Below are 18,582 nucleotides of genomic sequence, written 5' to 3'. Positions count from 1 at the left end.
ACTAAAGATGTCAGTAATGCCAGAAATGCCCAGTAACCTCTCCTCCTTTCTCTACAGGAATAAACACCTACTTGGATAAACCTGACTAATCATTTGTGTTCCTGGAATTCTAGTAGTTCTTCAAGTGACAGCCAAATCATTGCCTGAAGATATAAAATTAACATTATTCTCAAAAGTTATGAGGAAGCCCTGTATAGCTCTGCATATTCACAGGTCCAGCGATAGTTTCCTGTCTCAACATGCATTACTTCTGAGGGACTATTTGGCACAAGAAGGTTTAGTTTCAGCAGGAGAGCTGATCTGCTTACGTTGGGTAGCTTCATGATGAAGTCATAAGCATTTGCTTCCTTGGTGGCTTTTTCAATCTCCTCCATGGTGACATCCTCACGGCCGTAACGAATGTTTTCTGCAATGGTAGTGGCAAAGAGCACGGGCTCTTGATTCACCACACCAATAACCTCCCGCAGATACCTTACGTTCAAGGTCCTAATATCCTCCCCATCAATGGTAACCTAAACAAAAGAGAGCAGACAAAAACTGTTTACTACAAGTTTTGATCAAGGAACCTCTCTCTCCATGCCAGCATGTGCCATTTAAGGGGAGACTTCCCCATGTCATTGGAAAATTGACAGGAGCAGTGAGGCTGGAGCCAGGCTTTCAACATGTGTGACACGCAGGGCTGTCATCTCACTTGAGGTGTCTTACCATGCCTTCCTTGGGATCATAAAATCTCTGGATGAGCTGAACAGTTGTACTTTTCCCACAGCCACTGCCACCAACCAGGGCCACTGTCTGGCCAGAATTAATCTTGAGATTCAAGCCCTTCAGTATCTGTCCATATAAGAAGGTTGGTCAAAATCAAAAAAGTATTCAGAAATGTCAAGGTAAATTTGAAAGACTAGAATAAAATAACCTTCATATTTCTAGCAGAATCTGGTAAAAAATGAAATTTATAAACATGTGGGTTTAAATGTTGGCTAACTGATGACTTCAGCTTAATTTTCCTTATAATTACATCACAATTGGTTCAGTATCAATGTATTATACAACACACTTCATAATTACCTGTCTCATGAACCAGTTCATATGACAAAAAAAAAAGTAGTAGTACTACTACTTGTTACTAAAATATACAGAAAAATATGATGCAAAATTTCTGTAGTATGTTGCCTCACTTTTTTCTTTAATGCATCATGCAGACTACAGAGAAGCTATGTAAAAGTCATGGTTAAAAGCTGAGTGTATTTCCTTTCTGCCTATCAAAAGTAAGGTCCCTTTATCAAGGTCAGTGAAGGTAAGGAAGGATGTAGTTATGTAGTGCAAAGACACTCTCCATGGAAATATTTTCAGGAATGATTCATACATTGTCTATCATCACTGCATTAAGATTCTCGATATACGACAGTGCTTTAAAAAGGAAACTTATTCTCTGTCTAGACAAATACAGATTCTGACCTCTATTCCATATATATCAAGTCCTTGCTGGAGCTGCTTTCTCTTTTTTTCTGGTTCAGACACACTCATAACAGAGCTGCATTTAAATAATTTTAAAACTTATTAACTCATTATTATTACTATACACAAACACTTGAGTTAGGATTGTGAACTTAGATTCTGATAGTAATATATATTTATGGTTTTTAGCATAGCCACACTAACTAGAGCTTTAGACAAAAAAATTATTCAAGAACCTTAGCATGTTTACCTAGGGTGGAAATAAATCTAGCTAAAATCTCTTTGATGACAAGGTAGTTTTACATACATTAGGGAATCAACCTGAAATTGTTAGATTTTCAACAAAAGTTAATTTATGTGACTTTTTAATGATTTTTTTCCTAACACATTATCCGTATGTTCAACTGTAATATATATAAATATAAGACTTCAATTACAGTACCTCAACATCTGGTCTGGATGGATAATTGAAGTAAACATTTTTGAATTCCAAGTTCCCTTTTATGTGGTCTGGTTTGTAACCTGTCTCTGAATAGCTGTCAATTTGAGGTTCCTGGGAAAAAAAAAAAAAAAAAAAAAAAAGAAGTATATTTTTAATAAAGAAGTCTTTGAATGCACCAATATTCTGCAGAAACATTAAAAGTGTTTTTTTTAAGTAATTTGGGTGAGATTTCTGAAAGATCTGAATTGTGAGATGTTTTGCTCCCTCATTGCTACATTGATATGTTCATGCAAGAATACTTTTAAAATTTTTCCATTAAGTTTTTCTGTGAATTTAGTTCTTGTCTTTAAAAAGAAGGGTCTCCTACCTTCAAAAGAAGTTTTGAAATAGTGAGGGCAAAGATACTCACATTGTCTATTATATTAAAGACCGTATAGGCAGCTCCTCTTGCACTAGCGAATGCCTCTATGCTTGGAGCAGTCTGTCCAATACTGAAAGCTCCAATCAATACAGAGAAAAAGACCTGAAAGAAATGTTTACAGAGGCATATATTCATTCTTATTTAAGCAGATTTTTTTATTTATTTATTTACATTAATAATTTTTGGGTAAGGAGGTTCCATGTCTGTTAATGGAAATTTAAGGGATCCAGAATTAAAGCAAAACTGAAAAGGTTTCTCTTAAGCAGAGAAAAACATTAAGAAAAGGCTTTTTAAGGTTCAGATGAGAACTGAGGTGCTGTACAACATTATTTTTGCAAATATATTGAGAAAAAGTAAAAAAAGTGACTCAAACTTTTAAAGTCTATGACAAAAAAATTAGAATTGCACTTGATGCCTCAGGATTTATTGTACTGATTCATTCTATGGCCAAAGACCAGACAGTGTATTACATATCTTCCAGCAGAACAACAGATATACAAAACACTAGCATTCTGCTTTCACGGAGACAGTGAAATAGAAGTATAGAAACCCAGTTTCTTCATCACAAAGTAATAAAGGATCCCCTGCTTCGATGAAGGAGAATGAAGTGCAAGAAAACAAGAAACAGCCGCAGAAGAAAAATATTAACATTTTTCTCAGAATAGCACGATTTATTGCTTTCAGTTAGTATCAAAACAAAAGCAATTAAACCACACTGCTCAGAGATCATAACGGCGACAGTAGACAGAGCAAAGTCTGCCACATCCATCATATTGAACAAGGGCTATTCACAGATTCTACACATTATAATGCATCATCCATGTTATAAAAACATCATTTGGTGAACTACAACAAAGACGTTTTGCTATAGAATTTGCAAGGACTTTGAACAGAATAAATTACACATAAGGTCATGAACTTCACTGAGAGGTTCCATATGCCAAACTGTACAAAAGGATCAAAAGAGCCAAAAACACATAAGAGAGACATTTTTCACAAACTTCATAATATGAAGTGATTCATAAATTAAACAGGTAGTTAAAAAAAAAAAAAAGAACATGGTCACATGGCAGGGTTTCATCATGGTTCACAAAGTTATTCTTTTTACCCTGTTTACTTCATATTTCATACAAAATTAGAATGGTCTCCACATCAAGAGAAGAATTTAAGTTATGACTTAAGTGTTATGGTTTTCTTCCTTCAGTTAGATGGTGACATATTTCCATAATCACAAGTATATGTTTATCCCCCTCAATTTCTAAAAATACTGAGCAGTGATTCCAAGCTCTTATGGTGTAAAACATAAGCAAAACATTAAGAAAATTATCTACTTAGACCACACAACAACTAAAAAAAATATTTGTTTCTGCACCCTGAAAATATATTCAGCTCTCTGAAAGTATTTGTTTCTGCATCTTGAAAATATATTCAGCCCTCTGAAAACAAATAGCAACTAGAAAGAATATTGTACTTCAGTTTTTGATTGAACTGTTTCTATACCAGTCTGATCTTATGAAATTCAGAAAACATATAGGAACAGTTGAAAATCATATATGTTTTATTTGGGTTCATGTAGATTTTGAGATCCTATAGAAACAACATGTAGGCTTTTGTGGGGAGAATTTTTTTGTTAAGAAGGGATGCTACTTTGCCAATTTTGGGACATAATTCTCATTATAGTAAAAAAAAATCCCATTAAACACTTTGATGTTTGTTCTTTATTATTTCTCACTGTTACTGAGAACTTACTCATTAATACTTACTGTAAGGACTTTGCCAATAGTGTACTCATCACTTAAGATCAAAGTAGTTCCATACCAGAATGCTAGTGCATACGATGCATATATCAGTAAGAAAGCAGCACCCATGGAAATATTAGCTGTAATAGCCTTTCTTATTCCAATCCGTTTAGCATCTTCTAAATTTTGATGGTATCTGGAAGAAAGATAGTCATTCAGAATAGACTGACACTTGTACCAAGGCAGACACCACGAAAACTGTGGATGGATTAGAAAAGAATGTTTATGAGGTATAGCAGTTAGGTACATAAAATATTTAACCCTAAGACTTTCTAAAGGTAAGCCTCCTAGTCAGGCATGGACTTTCTAAGGTAACCCCTAAAAATGCCAACATTAGTCAACTTGGCATATAGAAATAAAAGGACATTTCAGGTCAGGGACTGGCATTTAGGTTGCTTAAATAACCTGCAGATCAGTGAACTTTGATTGTGAATTACTCAAGATAAAAGGTTTAAAATATCACAGGATCTGTATTTTACAGTATAGGAGAAATAGAGATACTATTCATCAGCACCTTCACAACTACTGAGTAATCAGATTAGACTACCAAGGTTATCATCATCTCTTCACAGAGCAGGGTCATCTTTCATCTAAAGCTCTCACAGTAAGATATTTGAAGCATTTTGAATACCTTTTAATGCAGAGACAACAGATAAACTCTAGAAAAATAACTAATTGTCTTTCAACATGTAGCAAACCTTGTAACAGCCTCTAAAATCTCTCATTAATTAAAAAATGCAGAAAGTACAAGAAACATTTTTCAACAGAAAATATACAAGAAAATAACAAACCATTTGAAGTACTTTAAAATCCACTGATGAAAGCAGATATTGCTCTTACCTTTTAATTTCTTTCTCCTGTCCTCCAAAAGCTATTACAGTACGGACTGCTGCCAGAACTTCTTCTGCAACAGCACCTGCTTTTGCATATGCAGCTTGTTCTTTGTCAGTGAAAGCAGAGAGAACCTAATACAGAATTAAATATTTTGACATATGAGAACCAGAATAAGCTCAAGCACTCCTAATGGCTTTTATCACAGCTAGTCTCTTCCCATACAACGTCTTTTGACTATATTAGGCATGAGTGCAGAATGTCCAACATCCAAATTCTTAAGTACGCTCTGAATTCAATCAAATAATTACACATTACACATTGCAGACAGCTAAGGCCTGGACTTTCCACTCTGCTTTCACTCAGTGCAAGAGCTAAGAAGAGTACTCGTAGTGAGCTGGTGCGGTTCTCCCCAGGCAGACCTCCGCAGCTCATTCTTATCTCTGGCTACCTAAGCCAGAGGGCCCTGTAGCTTAGACCGTGAAGACTCAGCCAGTTGACATACATGGCACATACCTCTCTAATCCTACCTTTTCTGCAATATTCTCACTCAAGACATTGAAAGCTTTCTTGAATCAGATCTTGAAAGCTCTTTGAAATATAAGAGAAACAAAATACTGTAAAAATCTGAAGACTTTAAAAATATAAGTCACTCCAGTCTCATGGAAATTTGGTCCTTCCCTCATCTGGGTCTGTATAGAATTTCTTACCAAATCTGTTAACAACTGTGAAAAAAACTATGTCTGAGACAAAGGTTTTTTCTAATTCATTCTCTTATTTTCCAGGAGGTTCATTTTTTTCCTTTCAAGAGGAAAAAGTACTTATACAGATGTAATTTACACATATATCTACACATATATCTTGCTTCCTTCTCTGTATGTGCTATATTAGCAGAAACAGCTTCAAATCAAACAAATCTGCCCAATCTATTTTGAATTATAACATCCAAAATACATAGATTGTTGAACTGTGGAGTGACCTTGGACGGGATCTTAAATATATCTAGCTCCAACTGCTCTGCCATGGGCAGGGACACCTTCCACTAGATCAGGTTGCTCAGAGCCCCATCTGACCTGGCCTTGAATGAGAGGGTACTGATACACAGATCACCTAGGACCTTATGTACATAAGTGCTATCTAAAGCCATAACGGCTCTAAACAACATATTCTAATACTATGACTTGCAGATATGTAGATTTATTTCATTATCTGTCATTAATATAAAACCTGACACTGTATGTACGTTAACTTACCTTTGCCCAGAGGGCTGCTGAAAGTCCCAGGACAGGACTAACTGCTAGTATTACCAGGGTTAATTTCCATCCTCTTATGAGACCAACAATAAATCCTGTCACAAATGTTGTTAGTGCCTGAACAAGCAATCCAATCTTGTCACCTATTCCATCATTAATCTTGGAGACATCACTGAAAAACAAATTACAGAGAGGAAGAAAGATGTAGAAAGCACAAGGAAGGTTTCCAGTTTCGTTACATGTGGAAGACAATCTTTATTATCCAATTACTGCTCCCAATAACAATTTCTCTTCAAGGTAAAGCATTATGTAGTGTGGCCAAGGAAAAATTTGTATTTCTTGTGAAACTGTAATAATATAAACCTGCTTTTGTCTGAAAAAGTTTAAATTCTTTCAGTAGTGCAAAACTATTCTCACTTTCTTAATTCCAATTTTTTGATCTGTTTGGTATTTCTGGGCTATTTGGAAATAAAAGATAAAGGCTTTCATGTATGCAACGTTATGCAGTTAAAGCTGTTCACATTGCTGGGCTGAGTCAGCACCTTTTTCAGTCCTCAGTGTGCCCAGAAATGAACTGTTTTCTCTTCATGGGGGTAATACCATAGGCTGGGCTTTAGTCATCCTCGGAGTTCAAGGGAATGTAACAAAATGCTTGTCTGACATCTTTGTGACTGTCCTGTATCAGAAGAATTAGATTCTGTCACAGAGACTCTCCAAAAGGAAATTTGAAAACTTCATTTCACAGTGAAATAATTTAATTTAAAAATAAAAATGTCTAGGTCCCGCATGTTTAACAAGATAAAATAACATTGGGAAAGGTATAGTGTACTTACTCTAGAAGACGAGTGTTAAGTTCTCCCACATCATTTACATCAAACCATCCAATTTCCTGTCTCATAATTGCATGAAAAAATTTTTCTCTAATTTTTTTTATTTGCCGACCAGCTGCTAAGGTCCAGAACGAAGTCTGAATATAAGCAGCAAGAAGAACACCAGCTGCTATTCCAGAATAGTAGTATGCATATCTGTAAGAAAAAAAAGGCAAGATTCTCTGAAATCAGGTTAAAATTGGTTTAATTACCTTGCCAGTGCGAATTTAGAACTGTATTTCTGATACAGTTCTTTTCACTTAAATGTGTCAGGTCCAAAACTGTCTAGCATTTTTAAGACTCATAGAGAGACCACATCACATATATCTATATTATACAGACATTTAAATTATAAACTGGCTGTCTATGCAAATAAATAAATGCATGGATGTAGTAAATATTTCCTGACTTGAGAATACAGCATTACTATATGTACATCTACTGAAAGCAAATGCCATTAGATCAGAAATTCTTTCCTCTTTTATTCATAACTGATATTTTACTTTTACATTACTGATATTTTACTTTTACATTAATTCAGCCCTGCGCTATTAGCAGGGTGCCAAATCCAAACAAGGAGTATGCGAATCACAATATTTCTCAAACTAGAAGTAAATCTGAGTCACTGAGTAAACCTTTAAATTGTTTAAAAATAATAACATCAATTTTGATTTGATGAAGAACTGACATCAGAATCAGTTATACTTGAACTTACACAAAAATTGAATTAAAAAAAGTAACTTAATGGATTTAATCTGCAAAACACAACCAAAACCAATGATTAAATATTCATGATGTATATTGCCTGTAATTATAAGGATAATGTATCTACATAAAAGTAAACCATTAGCAAAATCGTGACTCATGACCTTTTTCTGAACTCATGTGATCTTCACTCTTTTACTAAGTTATGCATACTGAGTTTATAGAACTTTAACATGAAACTTGGAAGGAGCAAATTGCAAGAACCTGTGTGGAAATGCTCTGCTCTAAGAGAAAATATCTTTACAAATTAAACTTCTGAAATTTTATTCCAATCTTTCTTGTAGCTATAATATATAGTTTAGTTAGGGACTTTGAAACTATACTCATTATGAAATTTACTTGATCAAAACTGTTAAATAAAATCAGGTTAATGCCTAACAGAATGCTGGTTAGTTGAATATTGACCTCAATAACATTCGGCTCCATTAAAACTGCACAGGCAAAAAAATAGCCTCTCAAACTAAACCAAAGAACACTGATTCTGAATTCAGCAATAATTATTTTAGACAATTACTTTATGATGCCACATCACTTCAAAGAATTGATTTATGCTTGGACTTTGTTTACTGTCAAATCATATCCAAAGCGACATCTTTGCCAGATTCCATGCTGATAAAATATATTCTGTAAATTCACTGCTGCAACTTATCAGAGAGTAAATTCACATTGCATTGTAAAATAATAGTTCTTCTTTTGAGAAATAGTTGGAGTTTAGGCAAACTGAATAACAATCTCGACTACGTCCACATGTATAGTTCAGTACTTGAACACGCCTGTGTGAGAACTCTGTCCCTGCAAACAGTTTATATCATTATTTAACCTGCTGGCAGGTGTTCCTAGAGAAACAAGGACTTGGTGCAAATAATTTTGTCAAACCAGTGAAAATGCCAAGTCAAGGCTCTATCTAGAAACTTTGGAAAAGAACACCTATTCCTGTGCTGCTAGCAATACACTTATCAGTAAACAACTTTTTCTAAAGAGAAACTATGGCTGTCTTTTTATTCTTGCTTGTAATTTCAAAGTTTTTGTGGTGGTTTGACCCTGGCTGGATTCCACGTGCCCACTGAAGGACACTACCACTTCCTTTCCTCAACTAGCCTCTGAAGGGAAAAATATAATTCAGAACTCACAGGGCAAGATAAAGACAGGGCACGATCACTCAACAATTAAATAATGGGCAAAACAAATTCTACAATTTCACATGTAGAATTTTTTTTGTGACTATTTTTAAAGTTCTTTTAGAATAAATACAAGACAGACTTTGAAAATGTTGTGCAACTAGCATCAGGTATTTACTAAACACAGAACAGTTAGGATAACTTCACCCACACACACATTGTTTAGTTTGCAATTCTGCCTTCAAATTTGTTTTCAAATCACTGGGAAAAAGTATATTCCACTGAAAGTTTGTAGACATTGCTTATATTCATGTCTGAGACTGACAGAAATGTTGCAGGAGCAAGAAACTCTCCTATAAAGCATAATTCCCAATTCCTTTTCAATTCAGTCTCATTACATTCAAGTTCTTAATTTCTAAGAAACAACCTTTCCTAACTTGTTCATTTATTTTACAGTAAAGAGTTGTTTGGGTGTGTTTTGGTTTGGTTTTTTTTGGTGTAGTCATGGGGTTTTTTAATTGCAAAAATTAGCTACTGAATGTAAGTAAGTTTACAATCCACTGTTACCCAAAATTTAATGCACTTTGATATAAACCAGGAAGAGCTACTACAGAAAATGCCTTATCTCCTCCTCAAAAAAGACAATTGCCTTGAGGAATACATCAGACATTTTTCAGTATCTAATGAAGAAAAGAGTTCAACCTGAAGAAAAGAACTTGAAGTGGCACAACAAACACACAAACTTTAGATAACCTGCATAAACCAGGTGTATGGACAATGGTTAATAAAGGCTCTTAACAAAATACATTTAGTAGCAGCTTATGTTTGTTCTTATTTGATCTTTTCTTTATGGAGTTTTGTTGCAGAAGCACCTACTGGCTATTGTCTTCTGCTGTTTCCTGCTCTAGAATGCTAGATTTAAGGTAGCATATAATCTAAATCTTCATTATCTACAGACCAGCTAGTTTCACAGGATTATAGAATTGTATGCATTGGCAGAGACCTTTAAGATATTTACATCCAGCCATTAATTCAGCACTGCCAAGTCCATCACTAAAACATGTCTTTCAGTCTTACATCCACAAATCTTTTAAATACCTCCAAGGCTGGTCACTCAACTGCTTCCCTGGACATCCTGTTCCAGTGTTTGACAACCCTTTCCACAAAGGTATTTTTTCTAACATCCAACCTCCCCTGGCACAACTTGAGGCCATTTCCTTTTCTCCTGTTGCTTATTAGCTGGGAGAAGAGACCAAACCCCATTTTGCTAAAATCTACATTCATGTACTCGTAGAGAGTGATTAAGCTGAAATGGATGCTTTGGCAGCAAAGTAGCAATATCTGGCAATTCAATTGTTTTTTGCAAGTGAATTACCATAGCTCAAGGTATTGACAGATGATAATCAATATAATTTTTTATCATAACAATTACTCTACAAATTCAGAGGAAGAGACGAAAGAAGGAAGGCAATGTATATTTCACTGGAATACAGAGCACCCCTGAAATGTGTCAGGTTGGGTCAGAGCAAGAGATTACAGGGAAATTGTTGGGAAAACCTGGGAACATTAAAGAATCTTCCCAGGGCCTCAAATAATCACTTGTGCCAATCTTTAGTTACATATATTATTAAATCATTGAGTTTTTTGTTGTTTAAAGTGTGCAAAACACCTTTGAGAGAAGAATGTCTTGACTAGAAATCTGTGGCTACATTAAAAAAAGAAGAGGAAATATCAATTTTTAATTACCTTGTCATATCTTCTTCCAGCTTGTGAAGCATACCTTCAGTGAAATTCACTGTCAAGTTTCCGTAGAAAGAAGAGAAGAATAAATGCATTTAATAGAACAAGATTTAGCAAATTAGTTTTCCTGCATGCTGTTCAGTATATCTAGAGTTGCTACATCTCCTTTTGAATCAGGTTGACTTGGAAGAAAGAAGGAAATTCTAATGGACATGAATGAAGGTTACTAATAGTTCAGTTAGTCATAACTCCACTGACTACAAAACAACATCACTGTAATTTGAGATCAAAAAGTCTTCCTGAGCACACACACATAGAAGAACAGAATGGTTTGGGTTGGAAAGCACCTTAAGGGGTCCATCCATTTCTAACCCCTCTACCATGAAAAGGGACACCTTCCACTAGACTGGGTTGCTCAGGGCCCCATCCAAGATGGCCTTGAACACTTCTGGGTATCAGGCATCCACAACATCTCTGGGAAACTTGTTCCAGTCTCCTATCACACTCACAGTGAGGAATTTCCTCCTGATATCTCATCTAATTAGTCCCTCTTTCAGTTTAAAGCCATTACGCCTCATCCAATTACTACAGGTTGTTGTAAAAAGTCACTCTTCAGCTCTCCTGTAGCCCTATTTCAGGTACTGAAAAGCTGCTACAAAGACTCCCAGGAATCTTCTCCAAGGTGAACAGCCCCAACTTGCTCAGCCTGTCCTCATAAGGGAGGTGCTTCAGCCCTTGGATCATGTTCATGGCCCTCCTTTGGAGTTACCCCAAAAGATATCCTTCCTATGCTGGGAGTCCCAGAGCTGGATTCAGCACTCATCTGGATGCAGAGAGGATATAATAACTTCCCTCCACGTGCTGGTCACAATTCTTTTGATGCAGCCCACGATATTACTTACTGGGGTGTAAGCATACAGTACTGGCTCATGTTGAGCTTCTTGTCAACAAACACCTTCAGATCATTCTCCTCAGGGCTGTTTTCAAACTATTTTTCTCCCAGCCTGTATTTGTGCTTGGGATTTCCCCAGCCCACATCCAGGACCTAGCACTTGGTCTTGTTGAACTTCATGAGGTTCCCAGAGGCCAACCTCACCAGCCTGTAAGATCCCTCTGGATGCACCCCTTCCCTTGGGCATGTCAACTGCACTGCACTGCTTGGTGTCATTGGCAAACTTCCTGAAGGTGCACTTGATCCCACTCTCCATGTCATTGACAAAGCTGTTAAACAGTGTCAGTCCCAATACTGACTCTTGAAGAGTCCACTCATCACTGGTCTCCACTTGGACAACTCTTTGAGTGTGGCCCTCCTGTCAATTTCTTATCCACCAAGAGATCCATCCATCAAACTCATGCCTCTCCAATTTACTGAAGATGTTGATTGGGACAGTGTCAAGTACTTTGCAGATAGTCCAGGTAGGTGACGTCCAAGCTCTTCCCTACACACCAAATCAGTAACCCAGCTGTAAAATGCCATCAAATTTGTCAGGCATTATTTGCCCTAAAAAAAGTCATGTTGGTAATCTTAAATCATCTCCTGATATTCCATGTGCCTTAGTATAGTTTCCACGAGGATCTGCTTCATGACCTTGCTGGGCACAGAGATGAGATTGACTGGCCTGGTGTTCCCCGCATCTTCCTTTTTCCGTTTTTAAAAATGAGGGCTATGTTTCCCCCTTTTTCAGTCAATGAGAACTTCATCAGACTGCCATGACATCTCAAATATAATGGACAGTGGCTTAGCAACTTCCTCCACCACCTCCCCCAGGCCCCCAGATGCATTGCACCTTGTGCACCTGCAGACACCTTAGATATTCTCAAACTTGACCTTCTCCTACAGCAGGCAGTTCTTCATTCTCCTAGTCCCTGCCTTTCCCTTCTGTGATTTGGGCAGTGCACCTGTAACACTTGCCAGTGAAGACTGAGGCAAAAAAATCATTGAGTCCCTTGGCCTTTTCCGTATCTCAAGTGATCAGGTCTCCCATTTCCTTCTGGTCCACATTTTCCCTCATCTTCCTTTGATCACTGACCTACCTATAGAAACCTTTCTTATTGCCCTTGACATCCCTGGCCAGATTTAATTCTCTCAGGGCTTTAGCTTTTCGAACCTGATCCCTGGCTTCTTGGACAGGTGCTCTGTATTCCTCCCAAGCTACCTTTCCTTGCTTTCACCCTCTCCAGGCTTGCTTTTTGTGTTTGAGTTTGTCGCCTTGTTCATCCATGCAGGTCTCCTGGTGTTTCTGCCTGACTTCTTTGCTGGAATGCACCGCTCCTGAGCTTGGAGGAGGTCATCCTTGAATATAAACCAGCTTTCTTGGGCCCCTCTTCACTCCAAGGCTTTATCCCATGGTACTCTCTCAAGCAGGTCCTTGAAGAGGTCCAAGTCTGCTCTCCTGAGGTTCTAGATCTGAGCTTTCTGTCCTCGTCCCTCCTTGCTGCCCTGAAACTCCACCATTTCATGGTCACTGAAGCCCAGGCTTCCCTTGAGATTCACATTCCCCACCAGTCCCTCCTTTTTAGAAAGAACAAGGTCCAGCATAGCACCTCTCCTCAGTCATTTGAAGTTATCATCAACACAGCCCAGAAATTTCCTGGACTGCTTATGCCTGGTGGTGGTGTTCCTCCAGCAGTTATTGGGGTGGTTACAGACCCCCATGAGGACCAGGGCTTGTAAATGCAAAGCTGCTCCAGTCTATCTATAGAGGACCTCATCTCCTTGGTCTTCCTGGTCAGGCAGCCTATAGGAGGTTCCCACTACAATGTCCCCCCAACCATAGTGTGTCTGTATTACAATGAACATGAGCTACTAATTTGCATCATGTATGACACTGTGGTTTCTGACATCAGTATCTCCTGTCAAGATGCATGAATCTCCCTGTCTCTTTTTAAAATATGAGCCATTATTCTAGTCACAGCAGATATATTCTTACCTGAAAAATTTTTGTCTCCAGAAGCAACAAAACTATCAGTCATATCACCAAAAATTATCATCGCAAAAGGGAGACTGCTTCCATGGGCTACTGCCAGCAGAGTGCCTAGTATCATTAATAATTTATCTGACCAGCTGGAGTATCGAAACTGTAAGTGACAAGAGAAACTCATTCTAACTCTTGTATTAGAATGCTAATGCAATGCTATGTCTACAAAGTCAAGAAAGTAAAGAAAAAGCCATCAATTGTACACCTGCTGTGGCAAAACTACAACCTTATCTCTTTAGAAATACAGTTTTTAAACCATTTACATTTACAGGAATAAATTCTTTCTATATAAGCATTTTTACAATATGAACTCTCAAAACCAGAGATGTGCCATTTTAATGCACTAGTATCTGAACCTGGGTAAAAAAAAAAAGCCATAGGAAAACAAGGCATAAGAAATTAATGCTTTTTAAATTTGCCATTTAAAGTTCAAGTTATAAGAAGTTTTAATGGTGTTATGACAACTAAGGCAATAAATACTTTTACTGTAAATTCATTTTTATGCAGCCAGAAAAACTGTTCCTAATGTACCATAGATATCATAAAAATGTATTGAAATCTTAAATCCTTGTGCCATTGAAATTAATAAAGTTTGAGCTCATCTATTACAAAACCACTGGTTTTATTCTGTACTGTAAAATACTAAGTTTATTGATGTAAATTATAGTTGTATGATGTAATTGTACAAGTGTAAACTGACAAAGCAAAGAAATTGGGCACAGCCACCATCACGTACTATAGTTATGTCTGTTATTTGCAGTGTCATTGCTGTGTATTACACACACTAAAATGACAAAATATAAAATATTTCAGTATGACTGAAAGAGGACCTAGGATTTAATTTATTAAAGATTAAAAGTTTGTCTTTTAAAAAACATACAGAAAATTTTAAAGAATCTGGAACCTTTTAGTATACAACTTTTAATCTTCATCACTGGCATGGAATTGCCCTTTACTGCTGACTCAGGTGATTGAATAATAACTCATGGAGATAATTAGTGTGATTACTACTTGACTCTGGTAATTTAGAGGACAAGACCACACTCATTGTAAGTATATGGTCACCCTTCTCATTGTGTCAGAAGAAATTACTGAACATAGAAATTCCTATCTTTCACAAACAAATATCTCGTATGGGTGTGTTTAAGATGAAAAATTAATATGGGAACACTCTTAAGAATCCTTATCTGTAATAAGACAGCTTCTTTAGTATAACTACTTCCACAAAAAAAATTGTTTGATTTCTATACTATAGCCATTATTCTGTAGTATGAACATATTTGGTAGACACAGCATCATATATGCAGGAAACAAACATAAATGTAACCATTTTCGATTACACTTTGAAATGTGCCTGTGTGTACATATACGTAGACACATTTAGAGAGAATAAATCTTACCAGTGTAAATGGGCTGACCATCTTAGGTTTTTCCCCTTTCTTCTGCTTCTTCTTTTCCCTGCTAAGAAAATGTGGTAGTGAATTTAAGAATGGACCACATTTTGCAGAAATACTAATTCAACATATTAATGCAGTTCAATTATACTATAATTATGAAATTATCTTACAGCAAACAATTGTGTAAAATGAACATGATTTTTTGAGCATTCTTGAGATGTTTCTATTTAAATCTTCACCAATATAAGTAGCATCACCTCCTAGCTACTGTAAATTTAAGTTGTATTCTTCTGAGTTCACCCCTTCAAGGATGAAACAACACCAACAGGGTTGGTAGTTCCATTATCTGGTCAGGGGAGTTGTGAACTAAAGCACAGTATAGATTTCAAAACAGAAGAGAGGAAAAATTTAGTACATAGTGGATGGGGAATAAATAAAATGTTCAAGGTATGTAAAATGTTGATTCACTGATGCACTAAAAATATTAAGATCATTTTTAGCAGATTACATAAATGCATCCAATATTTCCATTCCAACATAATTTCTGTCATATTTTAGATATTTTTTCTAGTCAGTATTGTGGACATTTAGTCCTTTAAAGGAAAAAAATAAATAGTCTTTTTCCATCAGATAAATGTGCCAATCAATGTTACTCTTACATTAATACAAAGCTTTCTCTTACGAGGTTTTCCTAACAAAATAAGGTAAAATAAGTTTTAAAATATGAAATTCAATAAAATATAAACCAAAGTAATGGAGTCTAATAAGCTTCAACACAGAATGTTTACTATATTTAACAATGCTTACTGTTTGTCTTCAGATTCATGACCCTGGCTGGATGCAGCAATCTCATGATGATTTCCATCTGCAGTATATTTCTTTTCATCTTCAGAATTCATTTTAAATTTATTGAAGATTGTCTCCTGTAAAATAATATTTGACTGAGAAATACAAAATCTAAGCTGAGGACAGTAATCATCTGTTTGAAAGAAAAATATGGATACTTATAATCGGTAAAGTTATTAATATATATTGCAAAGTGAATATTCATAACGCACAAATATAAGCATATTGAAAGAAGTCCAGAAGTTTGGAGTTTTCTTACAAATGTTTATAATCTCTATTTAGTTATTTGATAACTCTGTCATTCATTTAATTTCAATTCAATTTCAAAAGAATAATATTTTCTGCAATTCAGCACAGATATACAAAATTATTGAAAAATTAAATGTTTATTTAAAAGAATATGCAGTTAATTGGACTTGTCCCTGTTTTAGGTATCAATGAATTTATAAAATATCTCTGATTTAAACACCCCCCCCTCCCCCAAAACTACTGACATACCAAAAAAGGTTGTTCCCAGTCTGTGTCTACTCGTCTAAAAAATTATTCAAACCTGAGCAGAATTAATATGGTTAAGGACGTACAGTGTGATTGGACTTTGCTCCTCTTATGTAAGAGAGACACAACAAATAGCTCTCTCTTGGATTTGTTCCCACTCCAACAGCCTCATTTATCTTGGATAATAAAGTGTATGCACTTTGGACTGTATCTCCCTTTTCCTACAGGGAATAATACTAGTCCTTGAATGCACAGATATTTCATTGTCACCTGGGAAAACAAGCATGAATACTTTATTTTTCCACCAGAAGAAGTTCCCTGTTATAGGGACTGTTGTTTTAATTATGCCGCTAAAGGAATTTCTCTTTACCTTTACCTATTAGAGATGTTGCTGAATGTTCAAAGTAACTGTTGCGCTTAAGAATGAATCCATTTTTGAATACACAGTGAGAATGAAACCGGGTAACAACAAAACATTGTCTCAAGCTTTTGCTTCCTTTCCCATCTTCTAAATCTAATCCAGGAAAGCATAACCCATCTAGAATGAAAGGAAACAGGATTTTAATATAGTGCATATAGTTCTTCATTCACGTAACTGCAGAACAGCAAGATGAGTTTCAGACTCAGTTTAGAAGAGTTTTGGAAATAGCTCTGGTCAGCAGAAATTTGTCTAATTAGTATTCTGATTCTGAATGTATATTCCTATTCTAAACTATTTGAAATGGGCCATTTCTTTTTGTGAAATGTATTGTTTTTATAAGTAGGCATTACTTCAATGAAAATAACAAATATTTTAAACATTTAAATAAATTAGTTGCACTTCATAACCCTTATTTCAATGTACGTATTAAAGTAGACATATTCAACACTTTTACAGAAGTAAAATTCATGAAAAAATAAATAAAAATACTTGTCCTAGAAGACAAGTAGGTTTATACAATTTTTTTTCTGTAGGTCTTTTATCACTTTACTCACACAAAATTTAGTTAATCTGATAATTACTCAGAAGATATTATTTTTGTTCCTTTTTGTCATGCATGCCTCTAATTTCAAAATGTTAGTGAAAAAGTATTTTTATAATGTTTTGGAATAGAAATAGTCTTATCAGATTGAGGATTATTTTAGAAAGGGCAGTTTAGCATTGCCGGTCAAGCAGAATATAAATAGTTAATAAGTATTATATGTTCATCAAAAGTCATTGTGATATATTTATATAGAAATCTATCCACAGCAGTTACTGGGAATACTGGCTTTTAACTTGTGTGCCTAAATGCTTTCCTGGACTTGATCTTGATGGACTGGTCCAATTATTTCAGTGGGAACAAATAAAACTAAAGTAAGAATCTTTAAAAAACAGTAAATTGATTTTTAAAAAAAAAGAACTGCAATAGTATATGCCGTTCTTTCACAACTCTTTTGCCTTAAATGGAAAATAAAGAGAACTACGAGATCTGTCAGAATGTTCTGTTATCTCATTGCAATGTCTCAATGCTATTGCAGTGCAATCATGATAAGAAACGGAAATAGAAATAAAACAGAAGAGCAATTGTTACCAGTGTTTCTCTTACCCGCATACAGTAATGCAAAGAAAATGAAAGACATCTGATTTTATCACAGTAGCAGCTGAAGCAACTAAATTGATATTTAAAAGTGAGAAAATTGTGGAAGTACAGTATTTTACATCTACTTAATAAGATACAAAATTCTGTAACTTCTCTATAGCTTCTGTAGTTTGCTCAGTCACATAGCTGCAAAATTGCAGCAAATTTGAAATCAGAGAAGATCACTAAATCTTTCTTCTAATCTCTTATATCTTGTTTAAAACTGATAATTTGGGTGAGAATATATGATTTCAGCCTGAACACATTAAATCTCTAAAATAAACTAACAACAGAAGAATCTGAGGCATCACCACTGCACATTACCTGAGTATATAAAAACATGTAGGTGAACATGGTAGGTGATTCATAACCAAAGATGCACAAACCCACCTAGAAACGAGGTAGGTGCCAGTCAAACTAACATAAGGAGAAAATATTTTCTCATCCAAAGTCTGGCAACTAGTTTTGCCCTAAATACATTAGCAGGATTCACAAAGTCAGTGTTTGAAAAATACTGTCTTCCCTCAATTTAGTTGTTTGGTTAAGTCAAGAGCTTACGCTCAGCTTTAGCC

The 18,582-nt window shown here is 35.6% G+C and overlaps 1 protein-coding gene across 5 annotated transcripts in view; it reads right to left on the bottom strand.

Moving 5' to 3' along the window:
• ABCB1 (ATP binding cassette subfamily B member 1) overlaps window positions 1-18,582 on the bottom strand; it is a 51,431-nt gene that overhangs the window by 19,445 nt on the left and 13,404 nt on the right. For 2 of the 5 annotated variants that reach the window (XM_058419904.1, XM_040058152.2), the window contains 13 exons: window positions 16,786-16,947; window positions 15,876-15,991; window positions 15,072-15,132; window positions 13,624-13,771; window positions 10,700-10,748; window positions 7,035-7,226; window positions 6,202-6,373; window positions 4,958-5,082; window positions 4,082-4,253; window positions 2,307-2,420; window positions 1,898-2,008; window positions 706-831; window positions 309-512 (listed from right to left, as the gene is read on the bottom strand). In XM_058419904.1, coding sequence (XP_058275887.1) covers window positions 309-512; window positions 706-831; window positions 1,898-2,008; window positions 2,307-2,420; window positions 4,082-4,253; window positions 4,958-5,082; window positions 6,202-6,373; window positions 7,035-7,226; window positions 10,700-10,748; window positions 13,624-13,771; window positions 15,072-15,132; window positions 15,876-15,967 — 1,566 coding nt within the window. In that variant the 5' untranslated portion in view covers window positions 15,968-15,991; window positions 16,786-16,947. Of the gene's footprint in view, window positions 1-308; window positions 513-705; window positions 832-1,897; window positions 2,009-2,306; window positions 2,421-4,081; window positions 4,254-4,957; window positions 5,083-6,201; window positions 6,374-7,034; window positions 7,227-10,699; window positions 10,749-13,623; window positions 13,772-15,071; window positions 15,133-15,875; window positions 15,992-16,779; window positions 16,948-18,582 lie in introns of all 5 variants that reach the window. The other 3 variants (XM_040058125.2, XM_040058116.2, XM_058419908.1) reach the window with 2 other exon arrangements.

The sequence above is a fragment of the Hirundo rustica genome, chromosome 1 (assembly GCF_015227805.2).
Source record: "Hirundo rustica isolate bHirRus1 chromosome 1, bHirRus1.pri.v3, whole genome shotgun sequence".
Taxonomy (NCBI): Eukaryota; Metazoa; Chordata; class Aves; order Passeriformes; family Hirundinidae; genus Hirundo; species Hirundo rustica.
This window is presented reverse-complemented; position numbering and strand designations above follow the sequence as displayed.